Consider the following 20,394-nt stretch of genomic DNA (forward strand, 5'->3'; position numbering starts at 1 on the left):
CCCATTTCAGATTCTTCCCCTAATACCTCCACATTACTACTTAGACACCTACATAAAAATAACTATTACAGTTTAGAGACTTCAACACAGGGTTAGCGAAAGAGAAAACGGGAAGGCACCCATGTAAAAACATCAAAAAGGCAACAGAAGAGTCAACCAGAGCAGCAAATTTTGGACATGATGGAGACAGTACCATATATGTAAAGAAGCGATATCATAGCCTTCATGGATGTCCCTATTAATAGATCCTATTTAAGGTGGCTGTGTACTCTCAGACATGCGTGTAGTAAAAGTGCAATAACTTTGTAATTATTCAGCATAAAACATATAAAAGTATACATTTTATGAAGGCAAGACATCAATAAATCTTAATATAAATACAGATTTGGGGTAAAAACAACAATTTTGAAGAAAATCACAAAAAAGTGAGTTTTTGGCAATATTTGTTAGGTACATCATAACAAAAAAACACTCTTTCCAAAATATTTTATTTTGTTTTTAGCTCAATCTTGAGGCTCCATTCCAAAAACGTTTTTTTTTATTTTTTTGATATTGGCCTTATTTTTTGAGATATTGACCATATAAGGCATCAAAATTAACTTTTAAAATTCAAAAACGCTTATTTGCACAAAATGATGCCCAAAATCGGAAATAGACCAAAATATAAAAAAATGAGAAAACTGTTTCTTGAGTCGATCATGCTTTTTACGATGATCATATTTGCTTACCTAGAGATGCTGTATTTATTGAGTTATCACAGTACCTAAATCGTCATTTTACCGAGAAAATGAACATTGAAATAATGGCGTTGAAGTTTAAAGTGGTCACATTTTGCACTTTCATCGAATCTCACAGGAGAATGCGACAGTTTTCGCTTTTTGTAACTTATATTACGTGAACATCGGGTAAATCCACAGCCCCTTGAGAAGTTTGAGCGAAATCCATTCATAACTTGATATTTAAATCGGGGAAAGAACTTGAAAAACCCCACATTTTATCAGCTAAAACGGAGCCATTTGACCACTAGGTTTTTGTGAAATCAGTGCTTCCGTGGTGTTTCCATAAGATGCGCCGCGCATGCAGATAAGCGTCGCGTTTGCGTCACGTATTTGTGTGTTAACAAATTGCGCGATACGCAACGCGATGAGTTGTTGCGCGCGTGTACCTTGCTGGTACAACAAAGATTTTCTTTCCTTTTCAATTTCAAACACGAGTGGAATAGTGAAATAAAATCCTTAAAATATTGCAGTTGGAGTTTACAAATCTGGATTTTCATTCCTTGTATTTATAAAAACATAACAAGGTACAAAAACTCAATTTTGAGAAAGAAACAATGGCTAGAGTACACAGCCGCGTTAACACAGAATATGTAAGGGACACCAATTTGGATAATTCATACACATTGCTGGGTTTCAGCAGTTTGGCAGTGCAGTTAAGATTGCAAATGGGTATTATTGCCTTAGTCCTGATGAAATGGACAAGTATTGTCAGTTTCTTGATGAGTATCGCAAATTAGAGCGCAAAACAGGTAGAACAATTTTGTACATAGACATAGTTGTTGTTTATGGCTGTTTAAGAATCGTAAATTGCACATTTTAAAGGACGTTGCAAACATGGTCGTGCCATTGAAACAAGCGTGCTAAGCACTGCATGCACAAACCTTTGAAATGATCAAGCTTAAGGGGGTACTACACCCCTGCGCAGATTTGTGCTTATTTTTGCATTTTTCTTTCAAATTATAGCGCATTGGGGACAAGTAGGATATGTATATTATAGGGGCAAGGACTACAACTACTGCACTGGAAATTTTATATCAGCACAGACAACAGATATGGAGTTACAGTCAAAAATGAGGGGAAACCAATATTTGATCAATAAATCAATAACTACTTGCTTTGAGTTGCTGAATTTTCAGTACAGTAGTTGTAGTCCTTGCCCCTATAATATACATATCTTACTTGTCACCAATGCGCTATAATTTTTAGAAAAATGCAAAAATAGGCAAAAATTTGGCCAGGGGTGTAGTACCCCTTAAAGACACAAATTCTAAAAATATCTTTCAGTTCTAATATTTCACAGTGTCAATGAGAAAACTATAGGCTTTCCACTGATAACAAAATGGGTATTATACACCCCCTATGGAAGACAAGACCTTAGTCTCCTACACAGGAGGGGTAGATTTCAAACTTAGTCCCTCAATCAGGTAATCCCATTTGAAATTCACACTCCATGTTTGGAAGATAGCCATGTCTTCCATACGTGGTATATGGATTTCAACTGATATAGCCCAATGTCAATGAGAAAAAGCGAGGATAAGGTTGTTAATCGGATTTAAGTGCTGATTGGGGTACAAATCTCTGAGTCAAACTTTGTTTTGGGCTCCATGAGTAGGAATGTCATCAGTAACAAGATCAAAAATGACAATGTGATTGTGAGCCTTAAAAATAACTTAATAATTGAATTTGCAACTTTCTTTACCAGATTGTCAAGAAGATTGGTATGACCAGTGGTCTATCCTGTCTGCTGTGCTACAATCATTGCTACAAGTAGGCAAGATTTACTGTCGACAAGGTTGTGCACGTGAAGCTGAGTGCTATCTACATGAAGGCCTCATCATATCTAATCAATATTTACTGCCAAGAAGGTAAGCACAAATGGAATATTACAAAATATATTTACTATATTTGCAAATGAAGTGTGCATAACATCTGCTATTAAGCTAGATGGTCAGAAGTTTTAGTGAAAAGACATTTAATTTTCACTAATATTTGTTACCATTGATATCTGTTTTGTCAAACACAATTTTTTTTATCTTTCCACATGTCAAACACAATTTTTACAGTTTATATTAAAGGTACGATATTGTGTTGACCAGAGCAAGAAAATATAATTTTGATAAAATAGCGATTAAATGACAAACAACGATGGGATCAAACATGTTTGTGTAAATTGGGCTGTTCCAGTTGAAATCAATACACCCCTTATGTGAGATACAACCTTAATATTCTACACATGGAGTGAATTTCAAATGGGAATACCTGGATGAGTGATTCCATTTGAATCTACACTCCCTGTGTGGAAGATGAAGGTCATGTCTTCCATAGCAGGTTATGGATTTCAACTGGAATGAACCCATTCTATGTTACAGTTAAAATACTTTTTAGTTCACAGACAAGCTACAAGTGTTCAAAGCAGTATCAAACATACAATTTTGTGCCATAAAGAATGCTTTAATAGCATTTTGGTCCATTTTCTTTTAATCCTTTTAGGTGTGCTGAGTTTTGCTTACAGCTTTCCAAAGTGTGCACCATGAGAGGCCAACAGTGTCAAGTTCAGCTTACTCAGATGAAGCAGTTTGTTGATGAAACCACCAAAGAAACCAAAGCAATGCATAAAACCAAGCATACTGCTATAACCAAAAAGAAGGGCGCAAGGAGAATATCATACAGACCGTCTTTTGCAGATAGCGATGATGAAAACTTCATCCAGAGCAAAAGATTGTCATTGACGGACATCTTATCGGACGATGATGTGACATCCTCACCTAGCCTCAAATCGCAGACTATCAAACTGCCTGGATATCACAAGCATGCTGCAGATTGCGAATGTGAAAGTTGCTACGATGTTGTGTTGCACGGACTAGACTTGGAGTATTTTGTCGCTCAGGCAAGGAGTTCAGCTATGCAAGGAGACTTTGTTGAAGCATTGTCTGAACTCGACATGACCATGAAGTTTTCCATTTGGATCACAAACCATGATGAGGCGATCATGCAAGGTGCTTTGAAGACACTTGTTGATTTACAGAAGGAGAGTAGTAAGAAAAACAAGAATTGCAAATCTGTGGATAACTCACCGGTTCTAGCTTCGGTTCATGACCATGGAAAGTTACAACTTCAGACTTTGAAAGCTAGGATACTTCTGCAGCAGAACAAAGCAGTACGAGCCCAGCAGTGTATCGATACAGGCCTTGCTATGTTCTCTAAAGACTTATCACCAGTTCTTCTTCCACTTGTTGGTAAAGCTGAGCTTCAGTTCTATCAAATTATGGCTAATGCTGCTGCCCAACAGAGCTGTGACATGTTCGCAACTGTTTGGAAGGATCATCAAAATCAAACCTCCGAGCCGCATCTACTGGACGTGGATGATCTGACATCCAAAGTTGGTAAACTTGATTTGAATGAGATGAAACCAGGTGCAAAGTGTACGAACACTTCTCGAGGTTGGCAAGATAGATTGAAAGATGCAGGGAGACCGGAGTTAGCGAGAGAGGATTTAGTGACACCTGCCGCCCAGATGATCACCTCCAAAGGAATCGGCATCTTTTGTGACCTTAGCGACAACGAAGATGGTGATACAAAGGGAGGAGCAAGTGCAATTATAAATACGCCCAAACCAGTACGACCCAAGTCCGCTGCGATGAAAGTTAGCTCTAAGAAAGGCGTTTTCTCGTATAGTATGAAGAAGACAAAATCTACTAAGAAGGTTGTGGAGAAAGAATCTAACAGCACCAAAGAACCTATGTCTGTATATTGTTTAGATAACGATGTGTTTGACTTTAATTCACCTTCTGCAACTGCCAAAAAAAGTAAATCTACAAGGAAAGCCAAATCAGCTAGAAGTGTTGCAAGCAAATCAACAAAATTAAAGCAGAAATCAGATGCAAAGGTAACATTTTCTGTGTTTGATGATGGTGATCAGCTTGGAGATGAAAAAATTGATTCTTCTAAGAATGATAAAAAGAACTTGTCCGTGATTCCCCTTGAGAAAGATGAACATCTTAAACAAGACGGTAGTAAATCGCACCATAAACGCAAAACTTCAAAACTGTTAGAAGCTGTTGATGATAGCAAATTAGAGACAGGTGGGAAGAGTACAACCAAAAGAAGCACAGCAGCTAAGTCAAGAAGAAAGCCTCCGGTTGAGCTCTCTGACACAGATGGAGAGCAAGAGCCTAAAGATGTGCCTGATGTGAAGCCAAAAGGACGAGGAAGGAGGAAGATGAACACAACAGCTGACGATGCAGAGGGAGTGAGTAGTATTGAGAACACAGCAACCAAGAAACCAACCAGACAAAGACGAGGAAGAAAAGCTAATATAGAGAATGCCAGAGCAGATGACGATGAGCTTGGGTTGGATTCTTTTAAGATGGTCATGGAATCTACCGGTATACTTCCCATAGATACACCGGAAGACCTCAGCGATGTTAGCGGTACTTACGATGATTTAGACTTGAGTCCAAACGCTACCAAAGATACAAGTTCATCCCATTGCGATTCTGTCTCTACTTCACCGGTTGCAATCTCTATTAGTTCAGCAGTAAGCGACATGCTTTTGGAGGATATTGATGAGATTGAGATCCCAAGAGCAGGGCCGGAGTCTGATACGGAAGATGTCAGTATGAGGAGAAAGAGAACAGCATCAAAGAAGACAACCGGTAGGAGGAGAGTGAAAAAGAAGGCCAAAGAGAGTGATGATGAGGAGGAGGATGGAGTTGAGATGATGAGAACGGCAACTTGTGGAAGTGACGATTTAAAAAGTAAACAGAAAAAGAAGATGGCAGCCAGTACAGGGAAGATGCAAAATGTATTGTATGGTAAGTGGAAACAAAATGGGTTATTGCAGGTGAAATCTATGCATCCCTATGCAAGACATGTCCGTAATCTCCCACATAAGGAGTGGGAATTGTGAGTGGAGTGAGCATTCAGGTAACTCCATTTGAAATTCACACTCCCTGTGTGGGAGACTAAGGTCATGTTTTACAGGGCGTATAGATTTTAACTGCAATAGTCCAGTGCTATCGACATTTGATATAATTTTTGGTTTGTTGTTTATAATGTAGACCTTGGAGAAATTCAACATGTACATGTTGAATTTTTTTTGGTAGTGTAATTTGTATTCAGTATCATCACACACACAATGTGGTTCTTATGAAAATGTGGGCTACAAAAGCCTGTATGTATGCATACATGCAAGTATAGATGCATAAAGGTTATTAGCACAGAATATTATGTGTAGCCACAGGCAACTTAAGAGCTGATTTAAAAAATCCTTGTTGAATGGCACCAGGAAAAATTTTAATGGTAAGAAAACCTTAAATGGACTAGTTGAAATCCAGTTGAAATCCATACACCCCCCTGGAAGACATTACCTTAATCTTCCACACAGGGAGTGTGACTTTCAAATGGGGTTACCTAAATGGGTGACTTCATTTGAAATCTACACCCCCTGCGGTGGAGATTATATCTTCCATAGGGGAGTGTGGATTTCAACTGAAATAGCCCAATCCTCGCTGAATGGCATCAAGAAAATATTTAATGGTAGCAAAAAATGGCACATAACAAAACAAATATTGACATCAACTATTGTAATGTGCTATTCCATTTAAAATCCGCACTACCCCTGTGGAAGATTTTGGAAATATCTTCCACAGGGGTACACAAATTTCAAATGGAATGACCACATTGGACAGCTCCATTTGAATTTCATACACCCTCTAAGAAAGATTCAACCTGAATCTTCCACTGAGGGAGGGTGAGTTTCAAATGGAGCGGCTAATGTGTTCATTCTATTTGAAATTCATACTCCCCCTGTGGAAGATATTTCCAGAGTCTTCCACAGGGGTAGTGTGGATTTTTAAATGGAATAGCCCAATACAACTGCTAGTAGAAATTGTTTTTGTTTGCTGATTATTATTTTCTTTTTCTTGTTTTGGTAACCTCAGATTCAGACCTTTCACCTATTATTGAACAACTAGAACATGTGTACAACATCATCAAGCAGTCGGCACCAGTAGTCCTATATCGTCAAGTGTGCCATATGCTAGCGCTATGCTATGGTGACCAAGCTCCTCATAAGGCTGTGTATTATCTTAATGAAGCTATGGCTGTTACACTGAGACATAAGAAACTTGCTAGTCTGAAGAGAAAAATCAAGTGAGTATTGGTCATGTGTCATGAGCATATGTTATGGGTGGACCCCAAAATGTGAAGTATGTCATTGCCACAGCAAAACATGGTCTTATGGTGATGAAAAAATTGATTTCCTCAGGATAGAATTTTTAAGAAATAAAATTTACGTATAAAACAAATATTAACTGTCTTTAGTTTAAACATGACAACAAATAAACACAAATCACGACTGGCACGCAACCCAACTTGGAAAAAAAAGCAAGGGAATGTGCCGGCATGGGAATCGAACCCACGACCTTACAATCTCTAGACGGATGCCTTATCCATTAGGCTACCCGCTCCCACTGATAAACGATGGTTAAAACTGGGTCTAATGTAAGCAGTCGAGGTATACAATACACACAAACAAATATTACGCAAGTACTGATACTTAATCGTTTCCCCAGTATAATATAAGTAAAAGTAAAGTAAACTTTCTTCTTGTAGCGAGCACTCGTTCCCCATTGTGTTTATTTGTTCGTGTGCAGGATGCATGTCTCCATTACCTACTTTACTTATCTTAAATTTGTGTTCCGGCAATGGAATGGAACAATACATGTTTAAATTATCTGTGGAATAAAACAAGAAAAACGAACTTTGAAATACTGCTCATATTCAGTTGTACAGTGTTGACACAATGTTGTGATCTTTTATCTATGTGTCTTGTCAGTATTTTCATAATCAAATTGAGTCTGACTTAATTAGCACCAATTTGGAATTGCTTATTTGCTCTTCAGGAAACTTAGGAAAGAATCCGCAAATTCTGATGTAGACCAGCTTAGCAACAACCTGTCCAAGATGTCACTGATACCAGACAACGACAAGAACCAGAAGAAATCTGCTTCATCATCATCTGGCAAGCAGAAGCCAGCATCAGAGTTGGAGATCTTGGAGGATGAAAAGAAGATGTTTGCTTTCTGTGATGAGAGTAGGATTGTAGAGGAGACTGTTAATGCACTTCCACAAGGTGAGTTGGGTGTGTTGTGGTAGCACTCAATTAGCAATATTACTGCACTATGTGGCATAAACTAGTTAGTGTTCAGAGAGGCAACAGCATATAATCATGGAGAATGAAAAGAAGATGTTTGCTTTCTGTGATCTGAGTAGTATTGTAGAGGAGACTGTCAATGCACTTCCAGAAAATGTGAGATGCGGTGTTGTGGTAGCACTCAATTATTACTGTTACGGAGTGGCATATGTGATCCACTCTCATAAAACCCAGAACAATTTGCCAGACATGTTTTTGAGTTATAGGCTTCTCAAGATGACATTCCCATAAAAAAAATTAGTTTTGAAATTTCATATTTTACTGGGGGGCTAAGCGGCTTTTCAAATCCATGATAGTACTTACTGAAAATAGGATTATTTAATTATAATAACTAATTAATTATAATTTAATTATTAATAAGTAATTAGTATTTAAAATAGGACTACATTGGTACATCAGTATGACCTGTCTCTATTATTCAGAAATTCAAGCTGATAACCATAATTCACAGAATGCTGGGGCTGGTCAGGGGAGCTCTTAGACTTTCATGTATTACCTCTATCCTCAAATGTGTTCAACTCTCTCCACGCGGGTGTCAACTGCAGACGACAAGTTTAAAAATAAATATAATTCAAAAATTTCAAAATTTTCATGCCCATATTTGGAATCAGCATGAAAAATGCATTAAAATGAGTACAAACAAGCCCAGCATTGGTTCAGTGGTTCTTGAAATAGCTCTTGATATCTTCAGAAATTATCTCAAAACTTGGGACTTTTTATGTTGATGCCTATGGCTAGCATGCAGAGCATTAGGTTTTGCATGCTGATGTTTTGTCATTATGTCATTGTTACAGGATGGACAGTTTGCATGTTATCCATAGCATCTCCCAGTGTGTGTAGTAATAAGATACCAATTGAATCGGACTTCCTGGTTGTGTCTCGTATCACTCAAGGAAAGGAACCTATCCTGCACAAGATACCTATGGTGAGTAGATGTTCTTATGTTGTGTTTTGAAACCAAACAATGGTATCAGAAGATGTTACAAGAGAAAATAGACAAAGGGTAGGCATTGATGTCCTGTATATCTGTGTTTTATGGTTAAAGGGGGACTCCGGCAATCACAACATTATTCCTTATATGTTAGAAAAATAATTATCAAGCACGAATCACATGGTTTTATTTAAAACAAACTCATAGTGACCATAAAAACGAATAAAAACATCTGTTTTTCAACACGCGATATTCAAAATTCCCGGGCGCCGAGTGCAATGACGTCCCAGTAATACAATGAAGGCTGACGACAATTGAACACAAATAACAATTACGTCATTGCACTTAGACAATTTCGGCGCGGGAATTTTGAATATCGCGTGTTGAGAGACGACTGTTTTTATTCGTTTTTATAGTCAATATGAGTTTGTTTTAAATAAAACAATGTGATTCGTGCTTGATAATTATTTTTCTAACATATAAGGCATAATGTTATTATTGCCGGAGTCCCCCTTTAAGTGATTGTGATGATGTAAATTAGAATTTAAGAATTAGAAAATGACATTGAGATAAAATAATTCTTCAAACATTTTGTTTGTGTGGCTTCATTGTTTTGTATTTGCCTTTGTTTGTGTTGGTCAATTAGTGGAAATTCACAAAACAGAACTATAATGGTAAATCTCAATTGCTTCCAGATCTGCTGCATCAAAATAAGAAACTTTCAAAGATACAGACAAGATTTGACACTTAACTTTTACCCAGTTGATATAACTAACTCTTTGTTTTCTTCACAGCACAAGAATGATTTTGGTTTCTCCAAATCAACTCAGGCAATTTTGACAGAATTTGATGCCATCCTGCTGGAGAACAAAGAGAGTGTGAAAGAGACCGATAAGAAGGTGTGGGTGGACTTGTAGACAAAAACTGGATGAGAGAATGGAGGTTAGTTAAAACAACTGCATGGGTCACCAAAAGATTATCTTTAATCATTAACCCTAACTCTGCAACAATGACTAGTAAGGAAAAATCCAATTGGTGTAGATTTTGTACCTTGATTAATTAAGAAATGTCCAAGAAAAGCCATCCTAAACCATATAAAAGGTTAAAATCTAGGAGTATTGCCCCTGGATCCCAACAGTGTGCTCCAAGGCGGCCTCTGGCTCTTTCACATAGTGACACTTTGAAAATTCTCTACCCGTGAATTAAGGAATTTAGTTGAGAACCGCTGGTCAGAAACCATACAATTTACTTTAACAGGCACAAACATTTTCAGCTTATGTATGAACCTTTTGTTTATTTGTTTTTTCTAACATTCAAGTGGAGCCAGGCAAAGCCAGTAGTGATCAGAAACTTCTAAAATTAAAGGGACGCTAACCGAATATGACGGGACAGGGATATAGGAAGAGGTCTGATTTTGCTCAGTGTTTATCTCAATGGTATTACATGTACAGGGATCGAATTTTATGGTAAATTTAACTCAATAGATAAGAAGAATCAACCAAAATCTATTTTGTTCTCTAACTCAGGCACTAACAAAAGACATGGAAAGCCTCTTAGGCTGCTGGAAGGGCATTCTACTTGGACAAAAGAAACACCCAGACCAAAGGAAACAGTTGGCACAAGGTGTAAAAGAGTTCAAGACTGCACTGGAGTCTAGTTGCCAGGTGACGATGGATGAGCATCTGTGTGAGGTAAGTGATATTTGGATTAAAACAATTTGAAGCAATATTACTCTACCAAAGTAGATAATTCAATTAACCTTAAATATTGAATGTTTATGAGTACATTGGTAAGATTACATCATGAGGTGAATGAAATATTGTCTGTGTATAATGGAACAATTCATATATCATAAAATGAAAATATTCGCCTTTCCATTGAACGAATAAAAACATTCAATATTTGTTTTTATGCAAGTCATATATAAATTCTTTTGCTCCACTTAATTAAATTTTAAAATATCTATATTCATTTAAGAAGCAACACCCACACCTATAACTGGCAAGTCAAGGTGGTCCAAGCTATTCTCCAGCAAATACATGTACATGTAGCTTAATATTAGATTGCTGCAGTTCGACTTTGCTAGGATAATAAAGGAGGAAAAGAAAGAAGTGACCCTTGCCTCAGTCTAACCTCCATAGTTAAACCTGATCTAATGTTAGACCTGGTCTAACTAGTTTTGTGTATAAGGACCCTAGAGTTGTATTTAATCAAGGTAGGCTAAATTATCAAATCGTGAACTTCTTAGTCTACAAAATACAATACAAAACTGCAAATCAATTCAAATATTTCTATAATACAAAAATCTATTCATTCATTCTTTCAGTGTGTGTTAGCTTCTGCAAATTATCTCAGCAACCAGCAGCTCAGTACCGCTATATCATGTCTCAGTGGCTTTAAACCAGGGAGTGTGGAGCACACAGAATTGATAGCTGCCTTCAAACAAATAGCAGCAAAACTTTCATCAAATGGTGCAGAGAAGGCGGACACAAGACATCCAGTGATTCTTGTACTGGACAAGGTATGTTGATGATGACAGTGGGATATTCCAGTTGAAATCAACACATCCCCTATGAAAGACATGACTTCAATCATCATAATAATAGCAACAAAGCACATATCCACTCAATTAAGAGTGCTTGAGGCACTAAAACAAAAAACAACTGAACAATAGACAAAGAAATCAAGGAATATAACTTGAGAATTACAGAATGTCTCTGACATAATCTCCCACATAGGGGGTGTAAATTTCAAATGGAACCATCCTTTCAGGTAGCCCCATTAGAAATTCACATTGCCTGTGTAGAAGATTAAGGTAATGTCTTCAATAGAGGGTATATAGATTTCAGCTGGAATAGGTCATTCTGTAGGCTATGGAGTAACCATTGATTATAAGTTGCAGCTGTTTTTCTAGGCATAAATCACTGGAATATGTTTCATTTAAGCGTACATTTCAGTTTAGGCCAAGGGAGATGACAAGTGTATATAGTGCATGTAAAAACAACTAAAGAACATTCCTTTAGAAAGTGGACAATATTTAGCCTGAAATGTTGGTACTTGTGGAGACCATGATGCTTGCGTACTGCTGCAAAAGTGTCAATGTCATGATTTAGTTCCAAATTGCATAAAACAATGGGTTTTGTGACAATTTATTGATCAGTCAGTAATAAGTACCGGTACCGGAAGTTTTATCATTGAAGTGCTTTTCCTCCCATTTGGGTGATTTATGTTAAACATTTTGGTATAACCACTGAAATATCCAGTATTGGGCAGTTTTTATTTGAGTGTTTACAATTAGGCTACTTGAGTCATTCACAATGGCCTGGCAATGCAGTTGGCTGCTTGGTACTGGCAATTTTGGGCAACACTGCCCTTGTGTACTGTTTTGCAAGAAAGGTAACACACAAAATAATGAAGAGCTTATTTCAAACCGTGTTAAGTCCACAACCACAAGTTTCTCATTTCCTTGTGTATTGTACAGTATTGTTACTGTGCGTCCATCCACTGTTTGCTTTGTGATGGTGCATCCAACTGAAATTATAATACCTATAGCATCACAACCCATAGCAATATCACACAGGTAAATCAGAAACATATGTTTGTGGACTTAACACAGTTTGGAAATAAGCTCTTCAAATACTGGCATCAGCAGTAAGCAGTAGACTCATTTCTGTGACTGCATCCATCAATTGCAATTGAATCCAATCTTAATATTGATGGGCCTAGATACTTGAAACCAAAACTAATCATTAACACATTTTCTTTCCACCATACAGCAAATCCAGCAGCTTCCTTGGGAGAATATGCCAGTAGTGAGAGACCAGCCCATGTGTCGTATGCCAAGTCTTCACTTCATCTCCTCACATCTCAACATGGCATCTCAATCTACAGATTCTGTATTGTCTCATGGAGTTGACACCACTGATACATTCTTTGTTCTGAATCCTACTAATGACCTAGCCAATACTCAGAAAACTTTCCAGAAGTGGTTTGAAAAGTAAGGCATGAATTGTTGTATATCACACATTTGAATCAATAAAATACGAGCTTTAGTCCAAAATGAGTAAAATTTAGCTTTCTATTCAATGCTTCACATTTCAGGATATAAATGAAAGTCAGATTTGTCAAAGAAAGTTACTTCAACTGTTCTGTGAAACAATTTGAAATAGTATCGAAATTGATTTGATAATGGTATACAGGCTGAGTCAAAAAGAAGTAAACTCATGTTTGAGAGGCTGTAACTCGAGATCTGTAAGGAATCTGCTAAAAATGAAAATACCACTGGAAAGAGCAAATTCTACACGTCTAAATAAAAAAGAATTGTTGCAATTGCTCACAACAAACTCAAGTTATACTCATTTGAATACAATCACCCATTTTTGTAGCTGCACACGGTTTCACTTCCCAAGTAGGGGCCTACCTATTAGATTGAGTCTCCAATTTCCTACAGCTAACCAGGTTTTATGCAAGGGAGCAGTATATAAGAATGTGAACAAGCTCAATGTGCATGGGAGACAGCCGGAAGCATCAGGCAGACCACAAACTGCTAGATCACAAGTGAACATTGCTCGAGTTAGACATGCGTTACAGCAAGACCAAAGATCAGCTCAATCCTTTACCCAACATTCCCCAATTAAGCTTCTGCCGGATCGTTTGTTAAGAATTGAATTGGTATCCCTACAAACTATAGTACCGTCATGGACTTTGTTGAATATTAATTAAAAGCAAAAGTTGTCTTTTCACCAATAAATCCTGTTAGCACTTAGCTGATTCGTCAAAATTGAAATGGATGAAAATCAATCAGCCGTGTGCAGCTACAAAAATGGGTGGTTGTATTCAAATGAGTATAACTTCAGTTTGCTGTGAGCAATTGCAACAATTCTTTTTTTATTTAGACGTGTAAAATTTGTTCTTTTCAGTGGTACTTTTATTTTTAGCAGATTCCTTGCAGATCCCGAGTTACAGCCCCTCAAACATGAGTTTACTTCTTTTTGACCCGGCCTGTACCAGTTTTAGTTGGATTTTGCAATGAAAAAGGATATAAAACCAAACTCAATAAGTGGTAATTGCCCACTTTAACCAAATTTACTCTCTTTAATTGAAATTCCCTTATTGATACATAGCTTCAGCTCATATAACAATAATTTGATTGTTTTGTTTCTTGTAGAGAAAATGGTTGGCAAGGAGTGGTAGCTAGAGCGCCTACTAAAGAAGAATACATGTCAGCACTTACTGATCATGACTTGTTTGTGTAAGTATCATTTACCAGAGACTGCAAGCCTTTAATATTAAGCGTGCGTGCCAAGACCAGGAGGCAAAAAGTGGCTATACTATTTTTCACTCTTATGTGGCAGTGATGTTAGTGCGTATTTCATTAGGCGCAGCTAGCAGACGCTCAAAGTGCTGGTGCAAGCACACACTCGCTAGGAGAGGACCCATAGATGCGAGCGTGAAACAGCTGCCTCAATGCGTTGACATCACTGCCACATCAGGGTGAAAAATATTATAGTCCGTGGGGATGTTTGCTGATCCAGGAGCCATTTTTCCATTTGTTTCCTTTGTGATTTGTTCAACCTTTTCAACCGATTATTTAGATAGAATGCTGAGATCATAGAGGCGAGTTGAGGGAGTTGATATTAACCCCATGAATGCTGAGATTATAGAGGCGAGTTGAGGGAGTTAATATTAAGTGCCCCTGATTGGATAATTCTGTAATATAATCAGCTGAGTAACCAATCAAAGTAGAACTTTTAGATCTCTCAGCAATATTAAACTTAATTCCCTTCAGCCCTAATGACTATTTTTATCACATCTCTTTATCACATTGGCTCATTACACAATATACCCCTTTTTGTAACCAATCAAAATGCCCAAGGGGTTAACTTACAGCTTAGATTCTTTTGGGTATCACATGCATATGTTGTGCAGCACATGCAGTCCTGAATTTGAATCAAATACTGGGTATAGTCAACTGATTTCCCCTAGCTTAGTGTCATTTATTATTGTTGTTCGGAAATGAGATTGTAACCTTCATTTGTTTGCACTACAGATACTGTGGCCATGGGAATGGTCGTGAGTTCCTCACAGGAGATGACATACAGAAATTAACGTGTCAGGCGGCCACCATGTTGATTGGATGTAGCAGTGGTAAACTACATGTAAATGGAATGCTAGAAGCATATGGAATGACACTCAACTACCTTGTATCTGGATGGTAAGTTTGGCAATAGTATACATGAATTGTACAAATGAATCTTTGCAGCAATACAGGCAAAGTATCAATTATTAGCATTATGGGATTTTTGCAAGTTTGAAGCAAATTATCAGAGTGAATAGTGGGATAGACCAAATTTCTTCACTGTCTTGGAATATATTTAATTCATATGGTACTAAATCAGTAAATGATTATTTCAATCTTAATGTTTCAAAGAAAATATTCAAAAACTAATGATATAAAACTATTGAATGTTTATGAATGCAATGGTAAGAATATTTTCATGAGGTGAAATATGGACTGTTCCGTTCCATTCAACAAGGCTTTGTCGAGTTGAATGAAAAGTTCATATTGCTCTGAATAAAAATATTCCTTTCATTGAACAACAAATAAAAACATTAAATATTTGTTTTATAACTCGTATATGAATTTCTTTTTGTACTTAATTTGACAAATTAGCAAGAAAATAAAATAAATTAAAGCCATATTATAACATTTGCTGAGGAGGACGCCCTCACTGAATTTTTTTAATTCATTTTTTTACACGATTAAATTGTACTTTATTAAATCAATATAGCCTGCAAAAATCAAGACTCTAGGTGCTGTAGTTTTGTCAAAATCCGAGATTTTGAATAAAACGCCGGATTCGGCGCTTTATTATTACGATGGAATTATTAGTCGAACGCATACACGATGTTCATAACACACAGTACGTGACGGCGTGCGGGACGGTGATATACACAACAAAAGGTTGTACTATAACATGACCGACGGAGTGGTACGTATTGGCGACATGTGCGCTGGTAGTAAATTCCAATTTTCTTTGCTTTACTCCGTAGTTGTTCGCTCAAAAATAAAAGGGATATATCTGACAGTAAAAGCTAACATTTTATGGCAAAGAAATGCTAATCCATTTTGTTTGAAAATGTTATAATATGGCTTTAAAACAATATAGGCCTAAAATAAATTTGATTTCAGAAGAAGCAACACCCACTCTTATAATTGGCGAGTCGAGGTAGTCACCGCTTGCAATATACTCTCGCGTTTGTCAGCGTTGCCATAGCTCTGTGTGAGTGCAATACAAAATTGACTTACACTCACACTGAGTACAATAGTCTTTTTGCAGCTGATGCTAAAGATAGCAACAATAATCAATAGTAATGGTCCAATCAACTGTCAGTTGTATAAAAACAACTAATGGTATGTAAGTGGTCGATGTACTACTACTGACTTTTATTACAAGTGAGATACATAATGCAAAGTTCTACAGTGTTGTGTTTCAAATCAGGATGCCATTTGTTTCTTTCAAATCAAAATGCCATGTGTTTCTTTCACAGCCCCTGTGTGGTTGCCAATCTGTGGGATGTAACAGATAAAGATATAGACAGATTCCTGGAAGAGCTGTTGAAGAGTTGGCTAGCCAGTGACAAGACAAGTAGTTTATCTGACTATATCAGTCAATCTAGACATGCTTGCAAACTACAATACCTCATAGGATGTTCTCCTGTTGTGTATGGCCTACCGGTACATATCAAGAAATAAACAACTAACACCTAGTTGCAAGCTGCAAGGTTTAGCCAAGATGTGGATTCAGATGTGTCTGCCCTAAAACACAGGATCTACAAACATGGTACAAAACAGATACTGCTTTCTTAGTTAAGAGACAGGTGTTTATGAATCGGTCTACTTCCAAAGTCAAAATGGGCTATTCCAGTTGAAATCCATACACCCCCTATGGAAGACATGACCTTGATTTTTCACACGGAGTGTAGATTTCAAATGGAGTCCCCCACTCAGGTAACCCCATTTGAAATTCACACTCCTTGTGTGGGAGATTAAGGTTGTTATTTCCACAGGGGTAGTATGAATTTCAAATGGAATGAACACCTTTGGTGCTCCATTTGAATTTTATACAACCTGAATATTTGAATTTTATACAACCTGAATCTTCAACAGAGGGAGGGTAAGTTTCAAATAGAGTTGGTTTTCAAAATCTTCCACGGGGGAGTAGGACTTAAAATTGAAGTGCCCATTGTTAAAGTGGGTATAATTTAAAAACGTGTGAAAAAGAAATATATGAAAACATTGATTTTGTGGGTATGTAAAAACCCTAAAATGGGTGAACCGTGAAATTGAAAAGCAAATGTGATTTGAAAATTTGTTGAAGTGCCCCCAAGAAAAAAAGAATGAGAAAGTAAAAATGAAACAAAAACCCTATGCTATTTTTAGCCCTGATGTGGCAGTGATGTCAATACAATGAGGAGGCTGTTTCACACATGCACCTATGCGGCATCTTTAATCATGTGTGTGCATACGCCAGCGCTTTGAGAGGACGCTAGCTATTCGAAGCTGCACCCGGTGAAATGCGCACTGACGTCACTGCCACATCATGGTGAAAAATGGTATTATCAACTTGTATGTTATATCATTTAGGGCTCATATTGAAATACCCTACCACGTTTTCACACAGAAAGAAGGCAGGATCCCCCTCGCTAAGCGCGCGCCTCAGGAAAGCTCAGTCATAAAACGGATGGATTATATGCATCAGTGATACACCCTGCCCAGGATTTTAACAAAAGAAGGCTAGCACGGGAAAGCTGCAGGATGGCGCACACCTTCCTGTGTAAGGGAATTTCAATATGAGCCCTTAATATTCTCTCATTTACTATAAAAACAGTTATTTCCATAAATGCATATCAAACAATTCAAGGTTAATTGTATCTACAGGGATTGAGTTTAAGGCGTGCAAGTGTGATCACACACCATCGCACACCTTAAATTGCCTTGACGGGTGCGATTTATAGCACACCTCGATTCCTTAACTTCTTATTGAGTGTAATTTAATAGCACAGTGCCTAACAGCCCACCTGTTTCAAAACTCAATCCCTGTATATAGAAAGAAGATCTGTTTTTATATTTAAAAGAAAAACAAGTCGATGCTGCCTTATTCGCAGCATTAGAAATGAATAAAAGGTCTGCACTCTGCACCCATCGCAACTTCTTTATGAATTTGACTAAATTGAAGAGAATTTGTAGAAAGGAGAGTAGGTTGTCATAAACTTATATTTGGTTTATTACAGTACTAGTTGAATGCAAGGATTCTCGTAAAATTATTTTATCATAATCAAAATGGATTCTACGATGTAATTTCTAACCCTGGTCAGCAGTCATCCTGTTTGCTTTCCAAATGCTGATTAATCAGGAATAAGAATTTTGCAGACCAATTTGTCCTTTTTTATTTTGGCCCCATTTGTTTCCCAAATTTATGTGTATTACAATACGTTCCACATTTGAACAGGTATTATTATTCAAATTATCTATTGATGTGCTCCTGATGCTACTTAGTTAGGAAGAGATCAGTATCACCTATTTTGGACTACGGTTGAGGTCCAATACATTTTAACCTTCTCCAATGTTATATGGAATGTATTATGTTGTGGGGTGGTGTTTCTTTTTCAGTTTTAATCATTCAATGTCAATATTTTGACGGTTTCCATCTAAATTATTTATGTTTGTGCTTGGTCATAGCCATAAATGGCCTGAAAGAAGCAATTATGTAATCATTACTAGTATATCTGTATGTATTTAGTGTATGTGTGTGCTTATGTGACATGTGGGAGAAACTTTCTAAGAAAACTATGCATAATTCCCAATACTTAGTCTTAGTCCTTCACAAACCAGAGCAAATCCCGACAAAAACTTGAGTTTCATTCGTCAGTAAAGTTATCTCACTTGTGAAATTTGGATTTTGTTTCAACAAACTCTTGAATCACAGGTACCTTAACCAAATTGTGCTGTGTGACATGACCTCATATTAAGGTCATTTGAGTAGTTTTCTCTTTGATGGTGGCATGAATTACTCCCGTTCAATTCAAATGGGAACTTTGTAATTAAACTAGGTATGTTAACATGGCTTCATGGATCCTTTGGTTTGCTCCCTTACAGGTCCGACTAGACTTTTGGTGGAAGATATTATTAATATATATTTTGTGTGTGCATATTTATGCACTTAGTTTGTAAATAATATGTTGTGCATGTAGCGACATGAATCGTGGTCACTTATCCCGTTACCCTCCACTCGGAATAAAGCAATTCTATGGTGGTAACTGGATAGTTGTCGAAGATTATGCTTTCTGCCTTTGATTTCTCCCTTTAATTTAGTGGCCTGCGTGCCACTATTGGGTTTGCCTGGCTTCGGCCAAAAAAATAAATAAATAAAAATTGTGTACATCCTTATTGTCTGGTAGAGAGAAACTAGGTAGACTAAATTCTTCGATCTCTGCACTGAGCATGTATTTGTGTTAAGTCCGATGTATACTCCACTTCGCGACTGCGATTTCACAGGCCGCGAAGTAATTTGAGCTGAAATTTTACGACTTCCGAATTTCCTTCGCGGAGCACGTTTCTTCGCTTCGCGGAGAGTTGGATTTGGTTCAACTTTTGGGGGTAGGCCAGCGAAGTTTCTATATGAAAGCACAGAGCGGGCAACAATTCTTCGCGATACTCGGCGATATTTTGATGAAGTATACACGAATGCCTTTGCGCGAAGCTGCGAATTAATTTTTTCATCACAGCTTCTCGCGAAGTGGAGTATACATCGGACTTCATACTTGACAACTGAAAAACTTACCGCTCGTATCGTGGCGGACTGGTGGTAAGTCCAACACTGTTTTAACACATCGGTTTTTCAGTTGTCAATCCAGACAGTTGACGAATGAAACGGCAGTCTCGAAATTAGGCCCATTCATGTAGTTGTGAAAAGAGTCAAGACTTAGTGGTTCCAGAAACACTTTGTGTACATAATATCAGAATGTATCATTTACTTTATATACCAGATTATTTTCACTCATTTTTGTCTATATTATTTCTTGTTTGAAATCATAATTTGCTGAAAAAATGAAATGAATTTTCAAGATCCTGACACGAATTTGTATACAGTGTAATATGATAGCATTTCCAACTGTTTGATATGTTATTGATGTTATTTATTTTTCTGTAAAATTGTGTGTAATTTGAAGGAAATAAAATGAATAAAATGTATTAGCTGTGTGTCTTCTCAATACTGTATGTCTTCTCAATGCATTGGGCTATTACAGTTGAAATCTATATACCCCTATGGAAGACATGACCTAATAATCTCCAGCACATGTGGATTAGATTGAAAATGGAACCATCCATTCTGGGCAACCCCATTTGCAATTCACACTCCCTGTTTGGGAATTTACGGTTCATGTCTTCCATAGGGGGTGTATGC

General features: G+C 37.3%; 1 protein-coding gene across 1 annotated transcript in view; it reads left to right on the forward strand.

Annotated features, from left to right (window-relative positions):
* LOC140142358 (separin-like) overlaps nt 1-20,180 on the forward strand; it is a 48,836-nt gene extending 28,656 nt beyond the window's left edge. Inside the window, 13 exon segments of the mRNA XM_072164326.1 lie at nt 2,482-2,644; nt 3,270-5,593; nt 6,722-6,932; nt 7,685-7,914; nt 8,790-8,920; nt 9,721-9,831; nt 9,833-9,868; nt 10,453-10,617; nt 11,253-11,447; nt 12,703-12,923; nt 14,094-14,177; nt 14,976-15,140; nt 16,478-20,180. Coding sequence (XP_072020427.1) covers nt 2,482-2,644; nt 3,270-5,593; nt 6,722-6,932; nt 7,685-7,914; nt 8,790-8,920; nt 9,721-9,831; nt 9,833-9,868; nt 10,453-10,617; nt 11,253-11,447; nt 12,703-12,923; nt 14,094-14,177; nt 14,976-15,140; nt 16,478-16,682 — 4,241 coding nt within the window. The 3' untranslated portion in view covers nt 16,683-20,180.
* The last annotated feature ends 214 nt before the right edge of the window (nt 20,181-20,394 follow it).

The sequence above is a fragment of the Amphiura filiformis genome, chromosome 20 (genome assembly GCF_039555335.1).
Source record: "Amphiura filiformis chromosome 20, Afil_fr2py, whole genome shotgun sequence".
Lineage (NCBI taxonomy): Eukaryota > Metazoa > Echinodermata > Ophiuroidea > Amphilepidida > Amphiuridae > Amphiura > Amphiura filiformis.